The following is a 25,862-nucleotide window of genomic DNA, read 5'->3' as shown; positions in this document are numbered from 1 at the left end:
TTTTTGTAATTGAGGGTTACATCCAAAATTCATGAAAATTCTTCCCCGAGCGCTCCCCCCCCCCCCTCCCTCCCTTCTTTTTCTCTGATTATGGTTATACAACACCGAACGCTACCCCATGGATTTATGAAAGGAACTTATGTAGTTCTATGATGTCTAATCACTCGTAGGTTTGGATAGGCTAGAGATGGGTAAGGATAGGCTAGAGATGTGTTTGGATAGGCTAGAGATGGGTAAGGATTTCCTCTTTTGCTCCTGACTAATCTTTTCTTTGTTTATGGTTCTACAATAGATTATGCTACCCCATGGGTTTATGTCTGGAACCTATGAGGTTTGACAATATCTAATAGTGCATAGGATTGAACCTAATTTAAGAAATTTGTGTGGATAGACTGGAGATGGTATTCAGTGGCTTGATACATAGTGCATGTGGAAGACCTTTATGATAAGGAGGTGCCACCTACATCTAAAACACTCCCTCTCATCATGTTGTGTCGTATTGTTCTCTCTTCTCTACTCTCACGACCACTCCTCCACAACCTATGCTCTCCCTATCAACCATGGCCTCTTCTCAGGAATCTATGACACTGTGAGAGCTAATCTACCTTTTTTCTACATATTTCGAAGATTTGTACATCTATTTTCCCTATGCATTGATGTGTTCACTTATATAGATTTAAAACTAATTATCGATTCCAAAAAAGAATCACAATTATAATTGCTCAAGCAAATCGAAAAAAGGTCATTTGCAAAACTCTCATATACAAATTTATAAAACATAGAATAATGGAAGATATTTTCTTTTGTAGAAAAATATGATTGGACCATGGGGAATTTTGAAATGAGAAAAAAGTAGAAGATCATATGATTTGTGAAATTCTCTGTATACAAAGATCTAACCAATTTCTACAAGGAACACATGTTGCTAGATCAATCTGTTCATAATGTTGAGAATGAGTAATTGGAACTCCATGGGACATGGAAAAATGCAAACATGACAAATGATGTCCTAATTCACAAAAATACATCCTTATTCAGCTGCAATTACAAAGATCTATTGGGAATTAATGCACAGCCAACAATTGTAAAGAAAACAAAGCTTGCAACAATCACAAAAATGACAACAATTGCATGCATAACTGGTCATGTTCAATATTAAAAACAATTACTCAATCACTATAAAACCTTCGTTGATGCTAAATTAAATAAACTTTTGACAAATACAATCTTTAAACAAAGAACAAAAATGTCTATTTGAGGTTGTAATGTGTAAAAGAAGAACTGAGCTGGAAAAGAAAATACATTTATTTCTTACAAGTGGGACTAGCACAAAGAAAGCATATTTGATCTTATTTCTTATCTAGGACTTGAGATTTTACAATCAACAAATACACAACATAAATATTGGCCTTCCAAAACTAATTGCATACACCAACAAAACATCACACAATATAAATAGCACAACAATCCTCTGCCATGCACTTACCAAGTCATAGTAAAGATCTCACATCTTCATTTAGAGAATGACTAGACACATTAATCTCTTTATATAAACTAGTACAACTGCTTGTGTTTGATGGGATATGACTCATTGGAATACATACCCTTAACTTTGCAGACATGAGGATGTGGTCCATAAAGCACTACCACATAGAGTTCTTTAGTGAACTCATGGTTTTAGGATCTTACACTCTGATTCAAAAAAACATGGACATCCACTCCATGAAAGCATTGTAGCATAAGGGCATCGAGGTGATGATTGTAGAAATAATAAAGGAAATTAAGACTTGCACATTGATATACATATGTAGACCACTTACATTTGAGCACCAAACCTCAATTCTTATATCTATCAAATGCTTCGACCTATGCCATTATGCACTGAAATAGTAAAAAATAATGTCTTCACATAGCATCTAACTCTAATTCAAACAAATCATGTTAGTATACATTTCCCAACTAATCACATTTAGTACAACAAAATCAAACAACGAGTTGTTGCATTTTGGAGTCCAGATTAACCACTTCATTATTATTAGCCTTGTTAAGGAGGCTATTGCATATGGGGTGACTTTTTTTTGGGTAAATATTGACCTTCCAAGTTTGACATATGACACATAGTGATGTATCCACCCTATTTACATTGTGCATCAATAATAATCTTCTACCACCCTAGGAGGGTCTATAGTGGCAAGGAAACCCTATTCAAATGCCCCCCTAATGGCTCTCACCTAATTCCTCCATAGTTTGCTCATTTATTCTTCCTAGCTACGTATTGTGAAGGCCCCTTAATCTCAACCAAACACATAGCTTAACGAGAGAGATAATTGAAAGGCATTTAATTTTCAATTGAGATATTCAACTAAATTTCTTAGGTCAAAGGGTGGAGTACCCCAATTAAGCTAAGGTCAAAGAGGTAGCTTCAAATTTCATAGAAAGGATGGACTACATGAAGATGAAAAGAGTTTTGAATTTAAACGAATGGGGAGCTGCATATAGAGGGACATGTTTTCAAAGAAAAAGACCAATCTAATAATGCGATATTAATTTTACCGCAAAATAAATAAATAATGCGATATTAATGCGAGAAAATGCGAACAAAACAATAAGTCCCCAGTCCGATGGCGGACTCTGTTGCGAGTCCTCGTCGTACACTCTCCGTGTCCAAGGACAGAGCCTCCATCTTCAGATTGGGAGAAGGTAGCAAGCAAGGAGCCAAACCCGCGGAAGTGTACGGATTTGTTGGTTCCATCTCCACTATAGTCGGCACAGGTGGTTCATCATAACGGGCGGAAAGGTTTTGGGTCAATTTTACGCTGAAAGCTTCGTCTTCTGGTGTTCTCTCGTGGGTGATTTCTTTAATAGAGTATTAGCCACTCTAATAATGTGGGTTTAGTAAGATGTTTATATAGTTCTTGGATCCTTATCTTTCTTTCCCCCCCACTGCCCCATTCCGCGCCCTCCTTTCCTTCTCTTCACCTTCTTAACTCAACCACACTGTTTGCTCGGATCCTTCGCCCTGGCCTTTCTTTCAAAATCTTGAAAGCAAATGCAATTCAATATGTTTTGGCATATATGTGAACATGTGTACTATTGTCATGTCCATTATATGCGGTCTACCTGTGGACTGGAGCACTAATGAGGAACCCTTATGTTAGGATAATGAAGGTCGGGGGTGAGTCCTAGGGTTCAAGTGGTTGGACCATGATGCTAGGTCTTGTAGTATTTAGAACACACTCTTTTGCTCGGATCCTTCCCAATGACATATATGTGAATATGTGCACTATTGTCATGTCCATGATATGCGGTCTACCTGTGGGTAGACAGAAATGAGCACTAATGAGGAACCCATATGTTAGAAGGGTCGGAGTGGGTGAGACCTAGGGTTCAAGTGGCTGGGCCAGGATGCAAGGTCTCGTACTATATAGAACTGGGCTAAGAGAGTACTAGTATAGGTAAAATTTAGGACAAAGTCTAATCAAGGGTCAGCTATAACTTAAGGTACAGGTTGGAGCTAGCTTGGATGAGGCTTATGAAAGAGCTATTCTAGGAAAAGCAGGGCTAGTCTAGAAAAACAACCTTGGGTGGTGAGCTTGATAGCTCCTCCCTTCTTCTTTTTCACACACCCACATCAGATAGTTCCTCCTTGCTATCTGATGTGTATACACTCTTCGTGTGAGCGGATAGGTTGACAAATTCTCACTCAAGGTTTTTATTCCAAGTATGGGATCTAATATCGGGTATCAAAGACAGCCTTGAGATGTTTTTGAATTTTGTGTCGGCCAGTTGTGTATTTGCTTTCTTGCAGCTTGTGATCTTGTTTGGAATTCTTCAGCCCCAGAGGAGTTCCAACTTTTTAGAAAAGCTGTAGAAAATCAAATTGGGCTGAAGACATAGTTGCCAGAAACCTGCTTTTGACCTTAACCCCCAAAAACCGCCTGGCTTTATTTTTCACCGCCTCCCGCCCGTTACACTCCTTCTGCCTATCCTTGCTGCTCTCTCCACCTTCTCTAAGCTCTCTCCATCCCTCCATCCTTTGCTCTCGGACTCTCCATCCCGATTCCCTCGGACCTCCATCCTTCTCTCTCCATCCTTTTCATCCTTCTCTCCATCTTCTCCATCCTGCAAGCTGCAGCTTGGCAGCTTGCTCTCCATCCCTCCATCCTCCTTCTCTCCATCCTCTCTTACCTGTAACCTCTCCATCCTCCTTCACTTCTACCTCTGATCTTCTAGGCTCCTTCCACCTCTCCATCCGCTCTCCATCCTCCTCCTACCTCTCCATCCTTTCTCACTTGTGACCTCTACATCCTCCTTCTCACCTCTCCATCCTCCTCAATGCCGAGAGATCCTTATTGGGTCCATGTCTCCCTCTTGGATAGTTATAAAGGAGGCGGTGGCTCCAAGAAGTGGAGATGCAACTATTGCGGCATAAGCAAAACGGGGTCCGTCACACGGGTGAAAGACCATCTAGCAGGTGTTCCCCGCAAGGATATAGGACCTTGTGAGTTTGTGCTTGCTCCAGTGAAGGTGGCCTAACAGAATGGAAGCGTGTGCGCATGGCAACCCTGGCTGCAGAAAGTGGAGGGCAAGGGTTGGAAGATGAAGAAGAGGCTACTAACACTGAGCCATTGGATGATGCCAGCACATATGTGGAAAACCAAATGAAGCCCTTGAAAGAGACTTGGGAAAAATATGAATGCACACTCTTATGCGATGGATAGTCAGATACACGCAGGAGGAGTGTGTACAATATTTTAGTGTCTTCTTGCAAGGGGGCCATATTCTTGGGAGTCATAGACGATTCCATTGCAGGTACAGTGATTACAGGGTTGTATATTTGGGAGCATATACGGCCAGTCATTATGGAGATAGGTGTTGAGAATGTGGTGCAGGTGGTGACAAATAATGGCAGCAATTGTGTGTCAATGGGTGCCATGTTAGAAGAAGAGTTCTCTAAGATTGTGTGGACACCTTGTGCCTCACATTGCCTTGATCTTTTGATTGAGGACCTAGGGAAGATACCTTGGATTGATGCCATCTTCTCCATAGCCCGCAGTATCGTGAAGTTTGTCACGAAGAGACCCAAAGTCCTCAGCATCTATCAGGCTTATTGTTGAAGAAGTGAAAGGAAAGCATGAAGCTGAACATGAAACAAGAGAATGCTTGCTTGCTTATGGAATGAAGAAAGGTGAGGTCCATATGTAGGCACCTCTACATGAGCCACCAAGCTCCACAATCATCTCCTCTATCAGCTCCTAGAATCTTTCAATCATTCTATGTGGCATCTACCACCACCTAACAGTGCTTATGGGCACCTAACTGTGTCTCTAGCACACACACATAGAACCCAAGGTGTGCCTGGGGCATACACCTTGAGATATCCCATCAAACCCCCCCTCAAGGCAATGCCTCAGGCTATGTCAAGGATACATCTAGTCACATAGTGTCTCAAGCCATCTCATGGAGGTCAAGGATAAATCCATGGCTAGGATCTCATGCTAGCAAGGGTTCCCAAGGGTGTGAAGTTAAACAAAGGGATACATAAGACCTTCCAATGGTTATCTCCCCTGCATGTACATGCACACAATGTGTGCAGGAGGTACCATGGAGCAAAACACATACACATGGCCTACATCATATGGTGACCAGAGGTGTTTACAAAGAACACAATAGTTTATTCCATTCATTTTGGAGGACTATCCAGGCAGAGTACCTTGACTCAACATAAAAGAGAGATCTGGAGCATACATGGAGATGGTTCAAAAAGCATAATCATCATAGGAGGCCTCATCTTATGGAGGCACATCAACTGAAAGTAAATTGGCAGTTTCTGGTTTTGTAGTTGCTTCCTTTTTGGCCTTACAAAACTTTTCATGGTGATTGTTTTTGCCACAATATTTGCAAGGATTGATCTTGAAGCAATCTTTTGAGAGGTGATTAGTCTTTCCACAATGTTTGCAAGGTGAAAACTTGCCCATTTGAGTTTTTATGGCATAGGCTATGTTATTGCCTCTCCGGAGTTCCTTGTGCCTGTCTTCTTCTTGAAGGGCAGTAATAAGACCTTCAAGAGTAGGATTAGGAAGATTTTTCAATGTGGTAACAACATGATCATAATCTTCAGGCATACTTTTGAGCAATACTGCCATTGCATCATCTGTAGTGATTGGAGAGTTGATAGAAGCAAGTTGAGTCACGAGACTCCGCATGTGATTGACATGGGCAGCCAAGGGAGTGCCACTAGCCATCTTCAATTCAAAGAAAGCAATCTTAAGTGACAATTTTGAGATGTGAGAGCTAGCACAAAAAATAATATGAAGCTTCTGCCCAAGCTTCAGAAGGAGACTCCAAATCAGAAATGTGATGAATATAGTCATCTCCTAAGCCAAGAGCAATAATGCCATAGGCTTTCTCCTCTCTAGCAGGATCTCGTGTCGGGTGTGTAGGAGCTGAGGATTCTCTAGCATTAGAGGCTGTTGAAGAAGAAGTTGAAGCAGGTTTGACAAGGCCCTAGAGGTTTTCTCTCATCAATGCAAACTTAACTTTCATCTGCCATGTGTGAAAGCCTTTAGCATTGAACTTATCCATATTCAAGAAGGTAGCCATGAGAGGGTCTAACCCAAAATGGGCAGTGTCTACTCTCTTACAAGGCTAGAAAGAGTTGAAAAGCTTCAAAGTACAAGCATTTAGTGTAGCAAAGACTTGTAACCAAATTCCATACTAAAAATCATAATGGAAATGATACTTCAACTTGCATCCTTCATAGAGGTGGCTAAATGAAAGTATTCCAAGCAAATCCAGGTATAGCAACCTAAAGGAAAGTTGTAGCCACAATTGTACTGATGCTATTCAACACTTTAAAACATCAGAAATGCTAAAGTAGCATCTAATGTATCAGAAATGCTTTAGGTATAGCAACCTAAAGGAAAGTTGTAGCCACAATTGTACTGATGCTATTCAACACTTTAAAACATCAGAAATGCTAAAGTAGCATCTAATGTAGCACCAAACTCACAACATTGTCAAAACTGTCCAAAACAGAGGCCTGATCTTGGAGGGCTTAGATCTCCTTCTTTAGAGCAAAGAAAACAGGGCTTTCTAGCTCAAATGAAAGCTCACATATGGGCGAATCTCTGGTGCAGAGGTCAGGCGTAATGTCGCGCAGTGTTGTTGGTTGGAACGTCGTCAATGTCGACTGGTTTTTGGCTCTGTTCTCCTCGAATATACACCCATTCCTGCTCAAACTTGAACACGAGAGTCCAAAGTATGGAAAAGCTTTCCCTAAAAGGAATTAGAAAGAGGTGGAGCAGAGAAGGAGAATACGCGAAAGAGAGCTTCGATGGAATTCGGGGAATGGCGACCAGCAGCGACAATCATTTTCTAATTCCTTGCATGTGGAAGGTCGCCCATACGAAGGGTCTCTCCAGCCAGAAGGACTTGGAGAATGGTGAAACGACGAGGGAGAACAAGCTCTCACAAGTTTGGGGAAGAAATGGTGAAGATGAAGAAGAAGAAGATGAAGAAGAAGAAGATGATGACATGGCATAAATGGGCTCAAGGAGGATCATAGTGCTCTGATACCATGTTGAAGAAGTGAAAGAAAAGCATGAAGCTGAACATGAAATAAGAGAATGCTTGCTTGCTTATGGAATGAAGAAAGGTGAGGTCCATATGTAGGCACCTCTACATGAGCCACCAAGCTCCACAATCATCTCCTCAATTAGCTCCTAGAATCTCTCAATCATCCTATGTGGCATCTACCACCACCTAACAGTGCTTATGGGCACCTAACTGTGCCTCTAGCACACACACATAGAACCCAAGGTGTGCCTGGGGCATACACCGTGAGATATCCCATCACTTATAGTGACCTTGAGCTACTGAAACCTCCAGCCACAAGGTTTGCTTACATGTTCATAGTGGTGGAGAGGCTTGTGCGAGTGGGCCAAGCCTTGTTGCGCACGGTTGTGTCTCGGGAGTGGGGAGATTGGGATGATAGAGGCCAAGCAAAGTCTATCAAATTTGTCCGCATGATCATGGATGAGTCTTGGTGGAATTAGGCGGAGGCATGAATCAAATCGATTAATCCTATCTACTCGGTGCTTCGCATCACGGACATGGAGGGAAGCACATTAGGGCTCTTGTATGAGTTTATGGACACGATTGGAGAGGCCCTCAGCAGAAACACTTCCCTATCGCCTGATAAGTAAGACTTTTTACTTTTGTAATATGTATAATTATTGCAGTTACTAAATTGCAATTTGCTATCAAAGCTTACGGCTGGAGCCTGGAATTTTCAGATATGTATTATGTATGTACTATGAATTTTGCATGCATAATGCATTCTAATTTCTTGTGGCATGATTTAGGGTTGAGTCCATCCGTGCTAAATGGAATAAGCGGTGGAATTGGTTCCACCGCCCAATCCATGCGGTGGCATAGGTATTGCATCCCCTCTGGCGCAGTCAAGAGCAATAAGAGAATGGCGAGTTGGAGGAGAGGATGCAACAGTATATACAAAATTGGATAGGTGGTGACTTGGAGATGCAACGAAGAATGGAGGATGAACTTCTATTGTTCCACAATCACAGCCTCTCCTTTGGTCGACCTACGGCTAGGCTCCGAGAGACACAGTTGCAGCCTGGGGAGAAATGTGGCAATTGTACTCCTACCTTGGTAAGAGACAAGTTACAACGTACTAGTTAGAACTTAGTAGTTAAGCAATTTGAAGTTTTATCTACTACAAATATGTTTAAAGTTATTAAGTTCATGATACTTATCTCTGCTTAAATGGCTTATGGCAGAAATGCCTTGCTATAGGTGTTCTTTGATAGGACTGCGGTTTCGGTCCTTGTGACAAGAACTGGAGCACTTGGGCCCTCTTTCACACAAAGAAGAGGAACAGATTGAGCACGGCTCAATTGGAGCGGTTGGTGTTTTGTCATTGCAACCTCCGTCTCCTTGAGTTCGCCGCCGGCTGCCTCGAACCTCGCCAAGTGAATGTAGACAAGGTGGACGTGGAGAAGATGAAGGCCATACCAGATATCCCACGGGAGGAGCTGGACATTTACTCCATGTTGTATGAGGAGCTGTCAGCACTAGCATTCCACACACGGTCGCAGGCTCAACCATTTGGAGATGGTGCTTGTACTTCAGCTACACCCGATGGTCCCAATCCTGATGTTGACGATTCTTCTTTAGACAGTGACAGATGCCTCAGGCTCATCTGAGGAGACAGACGATGACGATGACGATGACGAGGAGTCCATGGATGATGCAGATGATCAGTAGTGATGCACCTTGGTCCTTGACTACGACTGTACAGACCACAGTGCTAGCCTACTCCTAGTCATGACACTTTAGATGCATCATGCATGCATCATGATGGATCGTAGACTATGTTATTTCTTTTTTTATGATAGTAGAAACAATATTGAGTATACTTTGGACCTTGGTGCCAGGTGGCAGCTGCTTTTTTTTGTATCATCCATGGGTGCTTTTATTTTGAGTCTTGCATGACTCATGAGTCATGCTCATGGAATTGGTGGATCATGAAGCATGATCATCTATGGACATTGGATGCTTTCAAGTTTCAAGTTTCAACTTGTGTGCTAAGTTTAAAGTACTTCAAATTTCAGATTCTTGTAATGTCAAACTTGTTAGTCATGACACATGTTGATTTAGAAGCATGCATGATGCATTGATGCTTCAAGTATAAACAATTGTATTATGTATGATTTGCATTCTATTGATAATTATATTATGTATAAAATATAAAATTTTATACATAAATTGTATCATATTTCCGTTTCTTCCGTTTCCATTTCGATGAGGGCCGAAAACTCCGTTTCCCCGGTTTTTTCCGTTTCCGTTTCGGCTGGTAACTATGGCTGAAGATTTGCTGTCTTGATTATGTGTCGAGGGCTGGAAGCGTCAGTTTGGGTGAATAGTGAAAGCAATTCAAAGGAGAAGGCATTTGACTGTGGCTATTGGGGAGTAGAAGTTAAGCTAAGAGTGTGGATCAACTTGAGTTGGCACTCAGATAGGTTCACCATCAGATCCTAAAGCTATGTACTTGCTGATTGTTGCTTTTGTGCAAAGTAATTGTGGATTGCAAAAGGTGTTCTTGCAACCATCATGACAGCATGGAGCATCTCGGTGCATGGATGGCCTTTGTCACCAAGGGTATAGGCTAAAATTTGTGCATACAACAAAAGAGATTCTAGAAAGATGAACGTGGAAGAGTGTACCATTAGCTTGAAATTTGGCGTGTAGCTAAGGCAGTGATGGCAAGTGAGGTAGGAGCTCAATCTACATCATGGACACACATCTATGGTGCATGTATTGGCTTTTTCAAGGGCAAATGTTGATGTAAGTGCTCTTTTACTTGTGATTCTATTTTAGAGAGCATGGGTGTGAAAGAAAGTGCCTATTTTGGAGATGGACGCTAGTATTTTGAAATTCATTGAAGAAAGATTGTCTAGGGTGGCCATTTTAAAGCCAAGAGCGGTGCAGATTTCACATGGTTAGTCACCCTAGAGGAAGCAGATTGATGTAGCCTTACCCTTAGATTGGGTCCTTATAGATAAGATACAGCACGATTGCATTAGATGAAAGGGTTTTTTTTCCAACAATATGCATCCTTGTTCTTCTCCGAGTCCCCCACAGGGTTGAGATGGCACTTTCAGCCTCAGCCTTGGATTTTCTCCTAGGGTATTTACTTTTCATGCCTTGCATGATGTACTTTTCCGTTGAGCTTGCTCTCGGAGTTTCTTTCATACTTAATACAAGTCTTCTCCTTGAAAAAAATAAATCATATTAGTTCAGAGTTTTTCAGGCTGATGGGATCCCTTGCACAGAGTGGGTGGCATCTACGACAATTGAGGAGGTGCGAGGGATGCCTCAGACTCTAATGTTGTGAGAGAGAGAGAGAGAGAGAGAGAGAGAGAGAGAGAGAGAGAGAGTTTATTAAAGTCTTTGGAGGACCGATGGGTCTATGAGACTAAGAGAAATCTGATACAATAAGTTGAAAGGGAAGAGCTACTATATGAGCATCATCACCCATGCTAAATGCTAAGTACTACACAGTCATAACATTGTCATAATCATCATCACATCAAATCAGATCCAATGTCAAGTCTAGTCATATACATGAGATACGTGAGTGGAGGTCCCAAATGGGGAGTGGGATGTCATGATGGGCCCGTTGATGGGTGGGGTTGCACTAGCATGAGGTTAGAGATAGAGCGATGGCGGCTATTTGTGGATGTGGTCTGTGAAGAACCAGAGTTCTCGAGAATGCAAATGTGTGCAATGCATGCAGAATTCGAATGGGGAAGAGCACCCTCGTGAGAGTACTTGTTTCTATTTCGATCTACATGCAAGGTGGGAGAGAGAAGGTGGATGAATGCAATGTGGTAGAGAGAATGCTACGTGAGATTCACAATGAAGGGTGATACCCTTATATTAATGTCCCTTGAGATCACTCAAATTCCATCTTCCCATTTACACCTACCCTTATCCTATGACCCATGCACCTACCATTTAATGCACTCTAATGCACCCTTCCCTTTCCTATTGCCCCTAGGACCTAGACACGTGTGTGCACATCTTTATTACTAATCATTGGCCAATGTTACATAGTTTAGCGGTACGATTTACACTGCTTGATTGATCATAACTACAAACATATAACCGCACCATCAAATTGGCGCTTAGCAATAATAAGGTTCTAATGACTATTAATTAACTAAATAATCATTTCTCTTGTCATGACACTCCCTCTTGCTTGAATGAGCAGAAGTCCTCTTCTGAATTTTTGCTTGTCTCTTCCTCTTGCGTGCACTTTCTCTTGTTACTTCTGCGATTGCATTGCCTCTTTATAATCTACAAGTATCTGTGGAAAATCTGTAAAGAACTCTCTTCCATCCATTGTGCATCACTAGCTGGCTGGTTTTTAAACTTCAGTAAATACATATATCGCTTCTTTCCACGAGTACTCTTCTCTTTATGGTACACAATCTGTTCCGGAGTAAGAACTTCAGTCCCATCTTCAAGTTCAAGTTCTTCTTGATGCTGAGTATCCAAAAATGCAAAAGTATTGCCATGGTATCTCTTCAAATTGCTCTCATGAATGATATTCTTCATACGCTAGTGGGCTGGTAATTTCAACTCATACGCTCTGGATCCTTCTTCTGGATATAAAGCTGCTGAAATCTGAAATGGACCATAAAACTTCGGTGCTAACTTGACATGTTCTGTACTTCCTCTCATTGACTGGATTCTTCTTTTATCAATCTTCAGTAAAACCCAGTCATCCTCCGTGTAATAAACTTCTTTTATTTTCTTATTAGCTGCCTTGGATTGTTGAACATGGGCCTTCTTAATATGTTCTTTTACCTTCTCAATAACCTGTGACATATCCTCAGCAAACTGGTTAGCAACAAAAATTCGCTCCCTCAAGTGTGTTATTAAAGTGCGTAAACATTGCCCATACATGGGGCTTTCTTGGTGGAAGTATGTACAATGTTATTATAAGCAAACTCTAACATGGGTAAGAATTCTAGCCACCTTCTAGGTTGGTCATGGACATAAGCTCGAAGTAAAGTAGTTATGGTTTGATTGGCATTCTCCCTTTGTCCATCTTCTTGAGGAAGGAAGGTTGAAGTAAATTTCAGTTTGGTTCCAAGATTCTCTAATAGGGCTGTCCAAAAGCTGCTAATGGAACGGCCATCATTATCAGATACAATAGATTTTGGTAACCCATGGAACCTAAAGATTTTCCCTTATCAATAACCTTGATGTTTCAAGAGCAGACAACTCCTTTGTGCAGGGAATAAAATGAGCCTGTTTACTCAGCCTATCTATAACCGTGAAAATCTGCTCAAACTGACTAACCTTGGGGAAACCTGACACAAAATCCATCGTAATGTGTTCCCACCTTTCAGAGGGAATAGGCGAAGGCTGCAAAAGAATAGTAGTCTTACTTGTGTCAGATTTAATGCGCTGACATACGTCACATTGTTGAGCGAAGGCTGAAACTTCTTTGCGAAGTTTAGGCCAATGGAAGTACCTCTCAATATTATCAATGGTCCCTCTAATGCCTCTATGTCCAGAATATGGACTTGCATGTAAGTCACTCATGACTAGATACCGAAATGTTTTGGGTACATATATGGCACGTCCCAACAATAGGTATTCATCCACAATGGAATAGGCCTCATTCAACCATCGCTCCCCATGATTTCTCCTTAATCACAGAAATGTGATTAACTTGGGGCCGTCTACTCAAACCATCAGCTACTAAATTCCTGGCTGATATTAATTAACTAAATAATCATTTTTGTTGTCATGGGTGGGGCTGCACTAGCATGAGGTTAGAGATAGAGAGTTGGCGGCTATTTGTGGATGTGGTTCATGGCCTCGTGATGGCTGTGTGTCTGACAAGGGCCATGGTAACCCCTGTCGGTAGTGATTTGGTCGTGAACATGGATGGGATGTCCCCAAGCAAGATTTGTGCGTCCGCCCTCTGTCGGGTGTGTTGTTCGTTGGCTCTGGATCTCTACCTCACCGACCACTCGTGGTTTGGTGGTTTGTGTGATCTGGTTGGAAGAACTCCGTAATCATAGTCATGTCATTGTCTCTGCAATTTGAGTAAGCGCTCTTTGTGCCTAACTGCCTCATGGATGAAGGTGGCTAGGCATTTCTGATCTGGATAGGAGATGAATCGGGAGAGGAGTCCAAAGCCATCTCTGAAGGGACAATGAGCAGCCTCGGATCTCATAGTATATAGGGCATCTAAAGACGAAGTGCTCCTCTGCCACAATCTCCTAAAGGTGCATATGCGACACTCTTGGGTACTCCATCAGTTCATCCACTCTCAGTGTGGAGTCGATGTGAGGAAACACGGAACCGCTCCACCTTGAACTTCTATAGACTCTCCGTCCGTGATCTCAACACCTTACTGCCCAGGTAGACAGCCTAGGCTTTGGCCCCAAGTGAGCTAAGTCTGCAGCACCTTTGGCCCTCCTGTGCCTCCTGGATGTAGGCCCAAGGATGAGGCATTGGCTGCTCCTTTCTGCTCTTCTGCTTGCTGAACTGCTGGAGGGAATGCCCCCAAGGGGCTCCTTTTATAGGGGAAAACCCCCTCCAAACTGACCGAACCAGGCAGTCTGGCTGGCTGACCCAGGCAGTTTTTGGCGGACTTTTGGCAGGCCTTAAGCAGCCCTAACCAGCTGACTTTCCAGTCGGCCTAACCAGCCGACTTTTGGCAGACCTTAAGCAGCCCTAACCAGCCGACTTTCCAGTCGGCTTGGCTGGCTACCTGCCTGCCCCATATAAGGGCCTATCACTAGCCCTTTTGATGCTGCTGCTGGCTCCATTGTTCCATGCAGGGACCAGCCCCTTTGGACTGCATACCCTGCCCTCTGACAGCCCCGTTGCAGGCTCCAGATCTGCCCCATCTGATGTGCCATCTACTGGTCCTGTTGCAGGCCATAACCCTGCCCACACACCTCGACATCAGTGTGCCTTTGCCGTGGGATAACCCTGCCATGTTTGCTGTTGAGGTGCTGCCCATGTGGCAGCCCCCTCGACCTTTTCTCTTGGCAGATGCCCTAGTCTCCCTCCCCCATGCTCTCCTCATTTGGGGGCTTACAGATGGGGAGGTAACCTTTCCAAAAGGAACCAGCAGGAGAGCATCCAGCCCCCTCTAGTGTCTCCATAAAGGTCTCGAGATCGTCTGTGTAGAGGCCAACAGGGTTGGTGATAATGGGCAACTTTGTTTGACCCAAATAGTGCTCATGATCTCCTTTGTCCATCCAGTTCCTGTCCGGAGTCTGCTTGAGACCCTCTCCCGTATGTTGGAAGGGTCACCTCCCCCTCTGTAAGCCCCCATATGAGGAGAGCGTGGGGCAGGGAGACCTAGGGCATGTGTCCAAAAGAAAAGAGAGAGGGAGGGGGCTGCCACATGGGCAGCAGCAAGGCTGTCATGTGGGCAGCACTGCTCAAAACATACCTGGAGTAGTTTCAGAGGCTGCCTCAGATGGCAAGACTGTGCAGGATGGATGGTGAGGGCAACAACCCTTGGATCTAGGCTTGGCCAGAGGCGCCACATGGCAGAGAGGCTCTAGGCAGCAGGCGACACATGGCAGGGTATCCCGGACAGATGGCACAGCATGGCGAGGGCTTGTAGGCAGGTACACGGCCTGCAAACAGGGCTGATACATGGCGTGAGATTGCAGGGGAGCCTGCAGGAGCAGCCGGCCTTGTAGAGGACTGGTAGGGCTGGTCAAGAGCTAGTCTACCAGGTCGGATCAAGGGCTGCAAGAAGGGGCTGGACCCTGAATATATAGGAGGGCATCTGCCCTTGAAGTGAGGGCCAAAGCCTTAGTGTTGTGGGCCAGGGGCCCTTGTTATGAGAGCCCTCTAAGGGCGGTTTTTCAGCAGACTCGGCGGCCTATTTGGGTCGGCCAGAATGATGCTGCTGGTTGGTTTTTGCAAGCAGGCCCTGGGCCTATAAAAGAGGGCCATTCAGCCCTCATTCATCATCACTTGGAGCAGCCTTTGAGGAGCAGAAAGGAGCAGCACCAGCAGCAGAAGTTGGGCCTCATCCTGGAGGTGAACCGGTCTACTTATGCTCGAGGTGGAGCATGCGGGCTCAAGTCTAGAGATAGTTGGCAGATAGGAGAAGGACCTTGTAGTAAGATCAGAGGACCATACCATTGGTGGGACTTTGGATCTATCTCTTTTGTATTGTGTCCATAGCTTTGGACGGAAATATATTATTTTGGTGTCTTCTATATCTGGCTGGTTCATTGTCTATTGATGAGTCTGCACACCTATGCTATGCACATAAGTTTAAGAAGTTTGTGATTCCACACTCCACACGACACTGTGTGAGCTCCTGGGCTATTCTATTAGTCTTCCGTTGTGCGTACCCTTGTTGTGTCATTTCTAACACTGTATCATTTCCTAGTCGCAACCTAGCTCCTGTAGTCATCTAATAAGGTGGGCTCTCAATACTGTGTCAAAGGCTTGCAGAAATTCACAAAGCAACAATAGCCCTGGCCTCCTCTACCCCCTCTGACTTAAGTCCCTGCATCCCTGCGAATCAGCTGACCTCTGTGTTAAGTCATGATGCATATATCTTAGACCAGCCATGTCCGATCATCATGGTTCTATTGTTTTCAGGGCTCATGAGAGAGAGAGAGAGAGAGAGAGAGAGAGAGAGAGAGAGATGATGATGATGATTATGATGATGATGATGATTTCCACTAGAGGTTGAATACAACATTACAAAAGTGGTAAAAAATGATAGATGGTGTGAAAGCCACCGTAGTGGTCACAACTAGTGGTGTGTATCATGGCATCCTATTGCTCAAGGAGTTGTTTGAGAGAGAGAGAGAGAGAGAGAGAGAGAGAGAGGACTGAATTGTTGGCTTTGCTGCAGTTCTTTTTTTTGCATGGGCTTATTTACCTGAATCATGGCTTTATTCCATGGGCATTACATACTATCCGAGTCGGTAATTTTCTGCCTAGCTCTTAAATTTGTAGTTATTCTTTATCATGTTAAATTAGAAGTTAACAAAATGTGGCTGAGGGTTTCTTGATATGACAAGCCACGGAAAAAGAATGGATTGCACTTACAAGATAATTCTTGGTTGTATTATGCTTTAGAAAATACGCTATAGGGAAGTACAAGAGAGCAAGAATTTGATTTTAGATTTGTCTTGCTTATTAGGTATTGGGCGGTGGCCTTTCCTGCATATGCTATGATGTCAATTTTGTTCATCTGTATCATATACACAAGCTTGAATTATGTTGCAACCATTCCTCCCGACTCATGGAACTCTTTATATGGTAAATTTTCTTGTCTTTGAAACACAAAAACATCTCTTTTGTTGCATACTTTTATCTTTCATTTGCATGTTTACTATTTGGGGTATTTGAAAAACAGTTGAGTAGAATGCTGCAAATGATTGATGTTGCTTCATTGCAACTTGTGTTGGAGGTGGTGGCCTCACCCCTCGGTTGGGCCTAGTGAAACATAGTCTATTGGCGGGGGTTCGCGGCTGCAGGACACGTGTACTTTGGTGGGAAATAATCCCACATGCAAAGGTGCCCCCTTGGGGGCCTTGGATATATTGCCTCGATTTGAGCCCCTCTCTCTAATCCCTCCCGGGACTTTTTGGGAGAGAGAGAGGCCTTTCTGTGTGGCTATGGGATGGGGTATGGGACCCCCGCACCCGGCGTAATTCCCGGTGCCACATGCACCTACAAATGGTATCAAAGCAGCCGGTGGACTGTGGCTGTCGTGCGGGCTGCCTTGAGACTTGCGGACTGTTCTGGCGGCGGATTTGTAGCGATCCGCGAAAGTGACTTGAAATGCGACTTTAAAAAACTGCAGTGGCGGCTGTTTGATTGTTCTCACGTGGCAACTCCCTCATGGTCTTTGGCATCTGTGCTACCTGTGGCATTTGGTGGCAGCTGGTCTTTGTGATTGACCCAGTCTTGTGTCTGGCTGTGGTCAAGGTTTGGTCAGTGCCACATTGTTTGTTCACCTCGGGGTTTGTCCATGGGGGGGCGTTGGAGGTGGTGGGCTCACCCTCGGTTGGGCCTAGTGAAACATAGTCTATTGGCGGGGGTTCGCGGCTGCAGGACACGTGTACTTTGGTGGGAAATAATCCCACATGCAAAGGTGCCCCCTTGGGGACCTTGGATATATTGCCTCGATTTGAGCCCCTCTCTCTAATCCCTCCCGGGACTTTTTGCTAGAGAGTGAGGCCTTTTTGCATGGCTATGGGATGGGGTATGGGACCCCCGCACCCGGCGTAATTTCCGGCGCCACATGCACCTACAACTTGTATAGTAACTAATAATCTTAATAGATTACGTAGGGAAGGAAAAAAACCCCGATTTTCAGGAGTTAGTGTATGCCGACTAGAATTCTAAGTCATAATTTAGTTATACTTAATGAAGGGAACTCTTCAAATTCTAAGCCTAAAGTACAAGTGACAATGAAAAAGAGAAGAAAGAAAATGAAAAAGTGGCATTAATATCCAAGGTAATACCGATACTAATTCTTAGACGGTCGCTATTCCAAAATAGCTTCAGCATTGAATAGAAAATCATGAGATTGTTCACCATGAACTAAAGTGTGTGGTCAAACCATAAAGGTGTTGCATTATGTATCCAACCTATATGCCAATGAATACTAAACACAAGGCATGTATCTCAAACGGTGTGCAATCGCTTCTAGACATCTAGAAAGCACTAATGACAGCAAGGACTCTAAATGCATATCTTAAGTCTCATCAACAACAGCGTTATTCCTTTTTTAAGGTCAAAATTGATCGTAAGACTCTGAGATACTCCTCTATAACACCCATCTATCTCCTAAGCAGAGAAGGTGGCTAGCTATTGTGCAAAATTATGATTTTGATATTGAATATAAAGTGGGCAAAGAGAATATATTGGCAGACTCACTTTGTAGGATGCGGGCCTGTACTTTATCATTAATTCAGAGATTTACAAGGATTGGATCCAAGCGATTCAAGACGAGCACCTCTCAGATTCCAAAGCTGCTGCTGTATTCCAGGCCTTGCAAAAACCTGACTGTCTTGACTATCCAAACTTTACTTTGCACAATTCTCGTGGAGAATTCTAATTATAAGCTGGTAGTTCTGCAGGAGTTGCACTCATCTCCTATGGCTGGCCGCACAGGACTGTTCAAGACTTATGAAAAAGTCAAGCAAAGTTTGTATTGGAAGGGGCTTTGGAGGGATATATATGTGCAGAGCTGTAATCCATGTCAACCTAAGTCCTCCTGGTCTTCTCCAACCTCTGCCTATTCTCGAAGAGAAGTGGTCTTCAGAGATCATGTGCTGAGAAATAAGTCATATGTGGAATACTACATCAAATGGAGAGGCTTACTAGGTGAAGAATCTTCTTGGCAGCCTTCATCTATTGTGGAGCAAGACCCCTACCTACTCAGCTGATGCAGAATTCAAGGGGCTTTGGCACCATTGTTGCTGCATGAAGATGATTTACGTCCACTATTCTTCCAAGAGACTATTCAAAATCTGAGGACAAATTTCTTTGGGAGGGGTGGACTGTAACGAAGGGGCGAATTAGCTAGTTAGATAGCTATTTGGTTAGTTAGTAATCTTTTTAGCAGGCTGCTCAGAAGCTGCCACATGGCACACTTGGGTTTAATCCCACACAAACAGTTGTAAAATTACACAGCTGGCCCAACTTAAAAGGCTTGGTTGCTTGTTGTACTTACATTTTCTTCATTGATCATTGAGAATCCTTGTGAATGAACAGCCGAGTGATTGCTCAAGCTGAATACAGCATGGAACCCTCTTCTTGTGCAGCCCCTCATAAGGCATGTGGTAAAGCCCATGATCTACATACCTCTCCAAACCTTGAAGGTACGTCCTGCTGTACTCCTGCATTGCTCCCCTAGTCTAGTGTTTCCTTGTTGGTTGTGCATTTTTCTACTCAGCTTCGGATCATTTACTGTTCCTTGGTTAGGGTTGGTCAGAGCAAGTCCTGTTAGTCTAGTCTAAGGTCAAATTAGGTACAGAAAACCAGAAAGAAAGGTAAAGGTCTTTGAGATATCGAAGCGTCTATAAGACTAAAAGAACCTGACACAACAAGCTGAAGGGGTGGAGCCTCTAAGTAGGCATCAACACCCATGGCGAATACAGAAAAGAGCCATGCTCATAGTGATACCGATACACAAATAAAAATCCCTGAACTCATGGAGAGGATGACGATTAGAGCCACTGTGACGGTCACCTGAAATTAGCCGAGACGTCTCCAACCTAAGGGGGGGTTTGTCGATGTAGGAGGCTGTGGTGGAGCTTGTGATGGATCGCTGATGGTTGTCCGTATGTGTACTCCGATGTGGTCTCCTAGCTATGCCCCTGTGGCGACCAAGTGCCACTGTCACCCCTATCGGCTGTGCCCCTATCAGCTGATTTGGCAAGCATGGATGAAAGATCCCCTAGTTTGATCTGTGTCTTAACCCAGTGGTGAGTTTGCTCTGTCTCTCGCTCTGGCCTTGGGGCCTGTTGTCTCCCTAGGCATTGCTGGTCGGTGCTATCTAACCAGAAGAACTCAGTGATCATGCTTTGGGTGGAGTTTGTCTGCACGCCCTAGTCTTGCTTGTGTGTCCTGAGCAAATCCTTCCTGGCGTTGATTTGGGTAGGGCAAGACGCTAGAGAGGGTCCGAAACCATTCCTGAAGAGGGAGTGATATCTACCTCTAATCTCATAGTATACAGGGCATTTGAAAGTGAAATGCTCTTCCGACTTGATCTCTTGATGGTCACATAAAGTGCATAAGCAACCCTCTCTAGGTGTCCCCTCCGCCCATACTCTCAATGCAAAGTCGATGTGATGAAACGTGGAACTGCCCAACGATTTGACTCTTTGGTCTGGAGCTATTGGAGATAGATTGGGCTCGAGGCGAGAGGCTTTAGGTTCTCATGCTTCATGAATAATGTGCAGCAAGCCTTCAGTTCCACATTAGAGATAGTCCTAGCTAAGTTTGGAGCATCCCCGATATAGTTCGATGCAGCGTTCTAGGTTATCACATATCTCTACCGCATGAGGGAGTATGGATCTTGCACTACACTGCGATGCAGGCTACCATGGTTGGCCCTACCCTCATCCTTCGCTTTGGAGGGTGACCAGAGGTGCTGGTATGCACGCACATGCAGATGGTTTGAGAGCCTACGGCTCCACATAGACACATTACCCCCCTTCTAGTATAGCATGAGGTTCCCTCCATCCCGCTCATGTATCACAAGGTGAACTAGGTTATTCGAGAGGATCTCTTACAGCTACACATATTCAGGGCCTGTGAAGCTCAGCTTTTATTGAGACCATTGCTTGTGGATCTCAGCAGAGGGCATCATTGATCCATCCAGGTACACACAGATTCATCTCCCCCCACTAGACAAGTCTTGATCTGCGGATCCTGGAAATGAGAATGCCAGCACTGCTGCTCAAAGTCTAGTGAGTCCGGCATATCCTCCACTCAGTTGGGCCTGCAATGCTGTTCGCATCGTGAAGATTGGGCCAAAGAAAAGAATAAGGGCTAGTTTTGTTGCCCACAAGGGCTGATCAGAAGGCTGCACATGGGCATCAACAACGTCATCTTTACATCTTTGTTGTATTGATTTTAGAGAAGTGGATAAAACCCAACAGAAAAGTTGCCATATGAGGGGCTATTTATAGGCCTCTAGAAGTTGCAGGTCTGCAGAACCCACAGAGCGATAAACAATTTCTGGGTGAGCCAGACCATTCTGGTTTGCTACAGACCAAGGCTGGTCCTTCAAAGTGGAAGTCTCTATGCCATATTAAAGGGCCCCCTTGTGGGGCCATTTCTTAGTTAATTCTGCAGGGCCTTAGGCATCTCCACCAAGGCACAGGTCCAAGGCATTCCGGAGTGCATAACATCACAATATTGGAGAGCATCTGGGCATGCACTGGACAATAAGCAGCAGGGCTCCCATGACAACTAGTGAAACCTGTTACAAATGTTAGAAAAGTCACTGCCCCACCTGTGAGCCCCCGTTTTGAGGGGACAAGGGGGCAGGAGACTGTAGGGGAAAAAGGGCTGAGGGTACAACAACCTGTGTGGAGGATTGCACCATGCCTATACGGAGGCATCTATACTGCACATCAGCAGCAACCAACAGCTGGCCAAAAGCCCCTGCATATGGGGCCTTATATAGGCCAAAGGTTGGCCCAGAAAACGGAACAAAAGGCAGCCATCTAGGCCCTTCTGGGGGTCGGTTTTACAGACTAGACCGACTGGAAAAGCCGGCCAGTTCTAGGGGCGCCATGCCCTCCTATAAAAGGGGCTCCATTCCTCCACTATTCTCCATCACTTGCACAGACAGCCTTGCACAAGCAAGCGCATAGAGGGAGAGGAATAGGCTCAGCAGTTGACAGCATCACAGAGCTGTTTGGACACGCTCATCCTTTGAGCTTTTGTCTGCCCACAATTGTGGAAGAATATATCTGCGTTTTGCTACCTATCTCTCCGTCTCTTTGAGTGTTGTATGAGCTAGATCGGGAGTGAGGTGTGAGTGATTCTATCCTCTATTTCCAACATGGTATCAGAGCAAGGTTCACAGCTCTAGATTGGAGTACCTCGGCAAGTAGGCGACTCCAATCGGCACTTAGGTTTGCTGTGTGGTCAATTTCTCCGCTGTAAATTCAGTTTACTGTTCTTTATTACAGCAAAAATGGAGGGAGAAGATTCTATTGTTGCCTCTTCAGCCCCTTCTCTTCCTTCCTCCTCTAGATTCCTCTCATTCACCATCCCGAACTTCGGAGAGTCAGGGAAGCTAGACGGGTCGAACTACCTGATCTGGAAGATGAAAATCCGGAGCCATCTAGTGGCCCGGAAGTTGTGGAAGCTAACAACGGGAGTGGAGGCAAAACCGGAAGACTTGATGGAAAGCAAGGGGAAGATCATGCATGGGGCTTGTTTTAGCCCATTTAAAGCCTTCCTTACATCAGGGACTTCAAAAGGGCCTCGTTAGAATTTGATTAGTGGATAGGTGAAATTCATAATCCTTTTGCTGATTGGGCATGGTAATGTGCATGAAATGCAAGGCATAATGAGGCATGGTACATGTCAAGATTTTAAATTTCTATTTCCTTAACTTTTTTGACATTTTGGAGAGTTTGGATACATCTATCCTTCACCTAATGGTGCAAAATAGATGCCTGTTTTCAACCATCGGATCCAATTTCTCATCCAAGTATGAGAATTCGGCAATGCTTTTGTACTTTTAGATCCCAAATCACATCTTCGGGCATGCATGGGTCACCTATCTCTAACCATTAGGCCTATCGCCTATTCGTCCCGGACAAGAAGAAGATCCTTATCAGCAGGGATGTGATCTTTGAGGAGACCGAGCCATAGCGAGCCATAGCCTGTAGAAGAGGTTCCATAACTTCCGGCATTACCTCCACCCAAGGTCACCATCCGAGAGGTGGAGCCGACTGAAGACCTCGACGAGAAGGAGGAGGAGGAGCATGCCATTCCAGAGCTAGCTCCCAAGTCAACTCCATCAAAAGCACCTCCATGTGAGAAGAAGCTACCTCAATGGTATTTGAAGGCATTAGCAGACTCACGGATCACGGACATTCCCAAGAGCAGTTCTGGAGTGTGGCGGTCTCAACGAAACATGAAGACTCCCTCTGTGAACTACGCTTTGGTAGCTCAGCTTGCGGAGCCCCGTTTCTTCCAGAAGGCAAAGGATATTCCAGAATGGCAGGAAGCCATGCAGGCAAAGATGGATGCCATTTTGAAAAATGACACCTTGGATTTAGTGTCCAAACCAACCAAGTTGAAGGTCATCGGGACTAAATGGGTGTACAAGCTTAAGTTTAAGTCAGATGGGAGCTAGGACAAGTACAAACCAAGATTGGTTGTGAAAGGCTATGCACAGTCAGGAGGACTTGACTTCGACATGTGCTTAGGTATGTTTTCCAACATATCATACATAGAATACCTAAGCTGGAATCGATTTGCACCCCCGAATGTGATTGGATGACAGTGCTGCTCCAATACAGCACTGCTGGCATAGTCGCGGGCATCGTTCCATATATCAAAAGGCTGATCCTTATATGGTTAATCATTTTTTGTCTTCCCTTCTTGCAACATATTGGTGATGGGAACTGCTTTCTTTTGTCATGTTCTTGCAATAGACCTGCCAAATTCCAATGAGCATACGAACCTCTTGTGCTTTCGTGGGCACGCCCTGCTCAATAACGTCCTTGACCTTTGGACATCAGTTGGACTGATGTTTACCTGAGATATGCACCTTCTCCAAAGAGAAACTGGATTTCTTGGCATATGTGGAAGTAATTGTCCTTCAAAAGTTTTTTTAAAAATTTAAAATTAATTTTTTTTGCAAGACCTGCGAGAGATGATGCTTATGCTGAGTGGGATCTTTGGAGAAGATCAGGATGCCATCCAGAAACACAAACAGGTTTGCTGACGAGGTTCTTGGAAGCCCACAGCTTCATACTGTTGAATGTGGCTGGTTCTTCTGTTAAACCAAATGGAGAACCACAGCCTTATACTAGCAGCAATCCAAGAGCAGGAAGGAGCAGCAGGAGGACCATCCTTGGGCATATACACATGAGGTGAAGATGAGCTACAAAGGGCTGCAGACTTAGCTCAAGGAGCTGCCCACCTAGGCTGAGTTTCCAGACAGCAAGGTGGAATAGATCCTTTGGACGGAGAGTCTACAAAAGCTCAGTGGAGCATGCGGCATTAGAGATCGAGAGATGGTAGGAGAACCTTTTTGCTATTGAATCTTGTCCAGTGATACAACCAAAACTGCAGCCCGTCTAACTCTTCAAGATTCTGTTCACAATTACACAGGCGTCGGCATCATGTTTTTCCTCCCAGCCTTCCCATGGATGGCATGGACCAAAAAAATACGTAGTTCAGCTTCTTCACGCCTATCCACAAGCCCACAACTCCCTAGATGGTTCCCTCTGCCACATGTCATCATTTTAGACCTTTTACTTGGTACACCATTTACCCCTCTCTTGGGGCACAATTAAACCATTTGCCCCTTGGCATTTTTACACATTTAGGTGCACCTAGGCCTTAGCACTCAGAACCACCTAGTCGATGCCATTACACCTCACCTAGGACCCTGGCAGTTACTTCCCTTGACCATTCAATTTACGCACATGAAATATTACAAAAGTCGGTCATCTAAGAGAAAATGCCCACCGATCTTTCCGAGGTCATGCTATCTCGGCTAGAGCATAACATTCCTTCCCTCTTCAAGCATCAGCGTCCTCGATGATGAAATCTGGGAACACTCTCCGTAACTGGTATACGGATTCCCAGGTAGCTTCCGATAGAGGTAGACCATGCCATGGAACCAACACCGTGGGTATCTTCCGATTGCGCACTTGCATTGTTCCTTGGTCCAGGATTCTTGTTGGCTTGCGTCTTGCATTATCCTCTATCTCCTGAAACAAAACCACACCTTCGATTAGTGAGTCACCAGTATGCAAAAATTTCTTTAAACGAGAAACATGAAACACTGGGTGCACCTTACACCCCGGTGGTAATTCTAATATATAGGCTACCTTGCCTATTCTTTTTAGAATTAACCATGGCCCACAGTATCGAGGTGATAACTTAGCACACTCTTGTAGATGCCAAACGAAGAGAGAGAGAGTGTAGGTACAAGACGAGTCGAAAAAGAAGTCACGTCAAACTTAGATAGATAAGGTTGCAAAAACACAAGTACAAAGTACTTGTATCTAGGCCTAGGACTAAGTGTCCTAGGTGTCACATAGGACTAAGTGTCCTATGTGGCATAGAAGGCACTAACACTATAAGTGCCTACACTTATGCCTACAAGGCACATACCATGGCCTATAGGGCATCACTAGAACCACCAAAAGATGGCCTACAAACCCCCCTCCATGGGATGGGCTGAAGTACTCTGGAAACGTCTCAGAATACTTGGTAGTTTCTGGTCATGGTGGCACATGTTCATCCAAAAGGATATAGCCACCTATGAATGTATAAGGAATGTCAGATCATGTAACAAAGGGAACGAAGTGTAAAGCCTGTCGGAAGACTTCGAACTTGGGACGAGGAAGTGCCTTTGTAAACATATCTGCGATGTTGTCCTCTGTGGGAAGATAGGACAACTCTATGTCTCCTGCTGACAACCGCTCCCGAACATAATGATAGTGAACTTCAATATGCTTGGTACGCGCATGAAACACTGGGTTACGTGCAATGGCCAAAGCACTCTGGCTGTCAGTGTAGACAATAGTGGAGGATGTCTGGCAAAT

General features: G+C 44.3%; 1 protein-coding gene across 6 annotated transcripts in view; it reads left to right on the top strand.

The window, feature by feature from the left end:
* The first annotated feature begins 2,581 nt into the window (after positions 1-2,581).
* The window catches only part of LOC147887442 (phosphatidylinositol N-acetylglucosaminyltransferase subunit P-like), a 53,168-nt gene continuing 29,887 nt past the window's right edge, over positions 2,582-25,862 (top strand). For 3 of the 6 annotated variants that reach the window (XM_087394498.1, XM_087394497.1, XM_087394496.1), the window contains exons 1-3: positions 2,586-2,772; positions 16,448-16,520; positions 16,739-16,857. In XM_087394498.1, coding sequence (XP_087250624.1) covers positions 2,622-2,772; positions 16,448-16,520; positions 16,739-16,857 — 343 coding nt within the window. In that variant the 5' untranslated portion in view covers positions 2,586-2,621. Of the gene's footprint in view, positions 2,846-16,447; positions 16,521-16,738; positions 16,858-25,862 lie in introns of all 6 variants that reach the window. The other 3 variants (XM_087394499.1, XM_087394500.1, XM_087394501.1) reach the window with 3 other exon arrangements.

Source organism: Dipteris shenzhenensis, chromosome 23 (genome assembly GCF_047967505.1).
Source record: "Dipteris shenzhenensis isolate YYH24624 ecotype China chromosome 23, Dip_SZ_1.0, whole genome shotgun sequence".
Classification (NCBI taxonomy): domain Eukaryota; kingdom Viridiplantae; phylum Streptophyta; class Polypodiopsida; order Gleicheniales; family Dipteridaceae; genus Dipteris; species Dipteris shenzhenensis.
Note: the sequence above shows the minus strand (reverse complement) of the source record. Positions and strands in the feature narration are given on the sequence as shown.